Source organism: Orycteropus afer, unplaced genomic scaffold (genome assembly GCF_000298275.1).
Source record: "Orycteropus afer afer isolate SDZICR_OR568_19922 unplaced genomic scaffold, OryAfe1.0 scaffold00804, whole genome shotgun sequence".
In the NCBI taxonomy this organism is placed as follows: Eukaryota; Metazoa; Chordata; class Mammalia; order Tubulidentata; family Orycteropodidae; genus Orycteropus; species Orycteropus afer.
In genome coordinates, this window is record NW_006922391.1 from 418,110 (window position 1) to 423,054 (window position 4,945).

Genomic DNA, 4,945 nt, shown 5'->3' on the forward strand with positions numbered 1-4,945 from the left:
AGAGCTCCCAGGCTGGGCAGCTGGTGGTAGTTATTCCCTATGATGAAACTGGCAATCAACTCCATGGGTGAATCTGCCACAAGCAGCTAAGAAACTGCTTTAGGGATGTGGTCCTCTTCCCGTATATAAGGAGAAGCTTTGGGAATGGTCTCTGCAGCTTTTGGCATGCTTGAATCCTGCATTTAGCCAAGTCATCGTTCAACAGCCTGCCATGTTGTCTGTTGATCTTGGGACTGTTAATGGACTTAAATTAGTGGCCTGCCATGTGGTTTGATCATTTTGGGACTGTGCAATTGTACTTGTCAACCTTGGGTTTGTCAGCCTCACCAGTCAGCAGTTGCCTGAGTTAAGAAAAGCCTCCAGCTTCAGTGGGCCAGGAGCAAGAGGTAGAGCTGAAGCCCAAGGTCGAGGGGCTTTCACCCAGCCCCTAGAGCTGGCACTTTGAACTTGAACTTCTAGCCTCCTAACCTGTGAGAGAATAAACTCCTGTTTATTAAAGCCATACATTTGTGGTATTTTCTGTTAGAGCAGCACTAGAGGTAACCAAAACAAATGGTATTGAAGGAAGATGCTGAAGCTGCACTGAAGGAGTTGGCGAAAAACAAGGCTCCAGGAATTGACAGAATACCCACTGAGATGTTTCAACAAACGGATGCCATGCTGGAGACACTTAATCTCTGTGCCAAGTAATCTGAAGACAGCTACCAGGCCAACTCACTGGAAGATTTCCACATCTGTACCTATTCCAAAGAAAGGTGATCCTTTTCTTTGTGGAAATTACCAAACAATAATCTTAATATCACGTGCAAGTAAAATCTTCCTAAAGATAATTTTTAAAAAATGGTTGTAGCTGTATATTGACAGGGAACTTCCAGAAATGCAAGCTGGATTCATTCAGAAGAGGACGTGGAATGAGGGATATCATTACTGATGTCAGATGGGTCTTGACTGAAAGCAAAGAATACCACAGAGATGTTTACTTGTGTTTTATTGTCTATGCAAAAGCATTCTACTGTGTGGATCATAAAAAATTATGGATAACATTGCAAAGAATGGGAATTCCAGAACACTTCATTGTGCTCATGAGGAACCTGTACATAGTCCAGGAGGCTGTCATTTGAACAGAACAAAGGGATACTGCATGGTTTAAAATTAGGAAATGTGCAAGTTGTATCATTTCACCATACTTATTCAACCTCTATGGTGAGCAAATAATTCAAGAAGCTGGACTATAAGAAGAAGAACTGGGCATCAGTACTGGTGGAAGACTCACTAACAATCTGTGATATACTGAGTACACAACCTTGCTTGCCGAAAGTGACTGGAAGTACTTACTGATAAGGATTAAAGGCTACAGTCTGCAGTATGGATTACACCTCAACATGAAGAAAATAAAAATCTTCCCAAGTGGACAAATAAGCAGCATCACAGTAAATGGAGGAAAGATTGAAGTTGTCAAAATTTCATTTACCTGGATCGACAATTAACACCCATGGAAGCAGTAGTCAAGAAATCAGATATTGTATTGCACTGGGCAAATCTGCTGCAAAATACCTGTCTAAAGTATTGACAAGCAAAGACGTCATTTTGGTAGACAAAGGCGCACCTAACCCAAGCCATAGGAGCTCTGGTGGCATAGTGCCTAATGCATAGTGGCTAAGACACTTGCCTGCTCACCAGAAGGCTGGCGGTTCAAACCCACCAGCCACTCCTCGGAAGGAAGGTTGGGCAATCCTACTTCCGTAGTGATACTCCCTCAGAAACCCAAGGAGGGGTCGCTATGAGTCAGGGCTGACTCGACGGCACATAACAACAACAACAACAACAGAAGACTGGCGGTTCAAACCCAACAGCCACTCTTTGGAAGGAAGACTGGGCAATCTACTTCCATAGTGATAACACCTCAGAAACCCAAGGAGGGGTCACTATGAGTTGGATACGACTCAACGCCCGTGAGTTTGGTTTTTGGTTTGGTAACCCAAGCTATGGTATTTGCAATCACCTTGCATGCATGTGAAAGCTGGACAATGAAGGAAGACTGAAGAAGAGTTGATGCTTTTGAGCTGTGGTGTTGGTGAAGAATACTGAAAGTACCATGGACTGCCAGAAGAATGAACAAATCTGTCCTGGAAGAAGTGCAGCCAGAATGTTCCTTGGAAGCGAAAATGGACAGACTTCATCTCATCTACTATGGTCACGTTGTCAGAAGGGACCATTCTCTGGAGAAGGATATCTGCTTGGGAAAGTGGAGGGTCAGCAAAAATGCAGAAGACCCTCAATTAGATGGACTGACACAGTGGCTGCAATTATGGGCTCAAGTAGAGCAAGGATTGTAAGGATGATGCAGGACTGGGTAGCATTTCATTCTGTTTTACACAGGGTCTCTGTGATTTGGAGCTGACCCAACACCACCTAACAACAATAAAAAAATTTAAATTACCTATATGGCTGGCAGGAGCTCTGGTAGCATAGTGTCTAAGGCACTTGACTGCTAACCAGAAGGCTAGCGGTTCAAACCCATCAGCCACTCCTTGGAAGGAAAGTTGGGAAATCTACTTCCGTAGATTAGTATTTCGTAGTATTCCATAGTGATAGTGCCTCAGAAACCCAAGGAGGGATCGCTATGAGTTGGGTCCGACTCGATGGCACATAACAACAACAACAATATGGCTGGCATTTGTGGTTTGCATTGTATTTCTTTTAGACAGCACTGGTATGGGGTACAACGAGCTCTGGTGGTGCTGTGGTTAAGGCATGGGGTTGCTAACCAAAAGGTGGGAAGTTCAAACCCCCCAGATGCTCTATGGGAGGAAGATGAGACAATTTATTTTTGCAGAGACTTACAGCCTTGAAAACCTGATGGGGGTCACTATGAGTCGGAACTCACTTGATGGCAGTGGGTTTGTGGTATGAGGTAGTAGTTCTCAAGTGTGAGTGATTTTGCCCTGAGGGTATGTGGAAATATCTGGAGACTTTTTGGTTTCTCAATTGAGGGAAGTCCTACTGGTATCTGTGGGTAGAGAATAGGGATGTTATGAACCATCCTGTCAGGCATTGGATGGGCTCAAAACAAAGAGTTAATGGCCCAAAATGTCAACAGCACCAAGACTGAGAACCCTGATACAGAGAAATAGTTAAAGAATGGAGTTTGGAGTTAGATTGCTCAGTGTGAGTACCACTTATTAGCCGTGTGACTTCGGGCAAGTTGTCTAACCTCTCTCTGATTCAGATTCCTCATCAATAAAATGGGATAATAACAGTACCTCCCTCACAGGGTTGTGGGAGTTAAATGAGTGAATATGTGTAAAGTATACAAAACAGTATTGTGGTATTGGTGAAGAATGCTGAAAGTACCATGGACTGCTAAAAGAACTAACAGAGCTGTCCTAGAAGAAATGCAGCCAGGATGCTCCTTGCAAGCAAGAATGGCCAGACTTCATCTCACCTACTCTGGTCATGTTGTCAGAAGGGACTGTACCCTGGAGAAGGATATCATGCTTGGTAAAGTGGCAGGTCAATGAAAAAGTGGAAGGCCCTCAACGAGAAGGATTGACACAGTGGCTGCAACAATGGGCTCAAGTATAGCAAGGATCGTGGAGCTGGCACAGGACTGGACAGTGTTTCGTTCTGCTGTACATGAGGTCATTATAAGTCAGAGACAACTCGATGGCACCTAACAACAACAATATACAGAACAGTGCCTGGCACGTAACAAGCATTAATATGATATAAACCATTTAATTTACTCATTGTCTCTTTATTTCTTGAAACTCAATTTTAATTTACTTCTTAACTGTTATATAATTCTCTATGACTTCACTGGAGGTTGTAATAATAAACTCAGTCATTATTTAAAAAAATATTTCCCTTAAGATGGGGAAAAAACATTTGCCTAGGTTGAAAAAAAAGGTCACTGCCATTGAGTTTCTAACTTATAGTTGACTCTCACTGGGTTTCCAAGGCTGTAAATCTTTACAGATGTACATTGACTCATCATCCTCCCATGGAGCAGTTGGTGGATTTGAAATGCCCACCTTCTGGTTAGTAGCCAAAATGCCTTGACATTATGCTACCAGAGGTTGTACAAGTACAAATGGCTCTTATAGTAGACTTATTATGGAAGTATTTCAGAAATGGGGGAGGAGCAATTCAGGAAAGGAGGTTGACAATGATTGCACAACTTGAAGAATGTAATCAATGTCTCTGAATTGTACTTGTAGAAATTGTTGAAATGGTGTATGTTCCACTGTGTATATTTTCAATAAAAATAATAATACAGTATAAAAAATAAAACAAGGAATGATAATAGGGAACTCCTATCAGGGACCTATCTGCAACGGGAGAGATCTTGGTCTTAAATTGTGTATTGGTGAAGAAGCAGAGCTATGTTTTAAGTCAAAATGTTTAAAACAACAATAACAAAAACCCACATCACAGAAGTTCAGTCTTCTCTGTTATACACTATGAGTGCTAAGCTTCTCACCCAGGTTTGCCATGATTGGGAAGTTTGAGAGTTTCAGACCAATGAGTGAGGGTGACGCCAAGGCTCTGTAGTACTTACAGATGGAAGCAGGAGTCCCAGTCGCTGTCATTGCTGACAGTTGGAATTCGGATGGGGCTGGCTCGCATCTTCTGCCTACGAAGTAGCACATGTGAGGCTGGCTGTAGCCCAAAAAGCTTAGAAGCTTAACATTAAACTGAAAGTGCCCAAATATACAACCTATCCTAAATTCACAAATAGACCATGCTTTAGTCATGCTGTCAGAAGAGATCAGTCCCTGGAGAAGGAGATCGTACTAGATAAAGGAGAGGGTCAGCAGAAAGGGGAAAGACCTTCAATGAAATGGAGTGACATGGTCACAGCAATGATGGGTTTATGCATAGCAACGGTTGTGAGGATAGTGCAGGACCTGGCAATGTTTTGTTCTGTGGTCCATAGTGTTCT

The 4,945-nt window shown here is 42.7% G+C and overlaps 1 protein-coding gene across 1 annotated transcript in view; it reads right to left on the bottom strand.

Moving 5' to 3' along the window:
- TTC23L (tetratricopeptide repeat domain 23 like) overlaps positions 1 to 4,629 on the bottom strand; it is a 104,273-nt gene extending 99,644 nt beyond the window's left edge. Inside the window, exon 1 of the mRNA XM_042783273.1 lies at positions 4,562 to 4,629. Within this exon, the coding sequence (XP_042639207.1) occupies positions 4,562 to 4,629 (68 nt within the window). The remainder of the gene's footprint in view (positions 1 to 4,561) is intronic.
- Between the last annotated feature and the right edge of the window lie 316 nt (positions 4,630 to 4,945).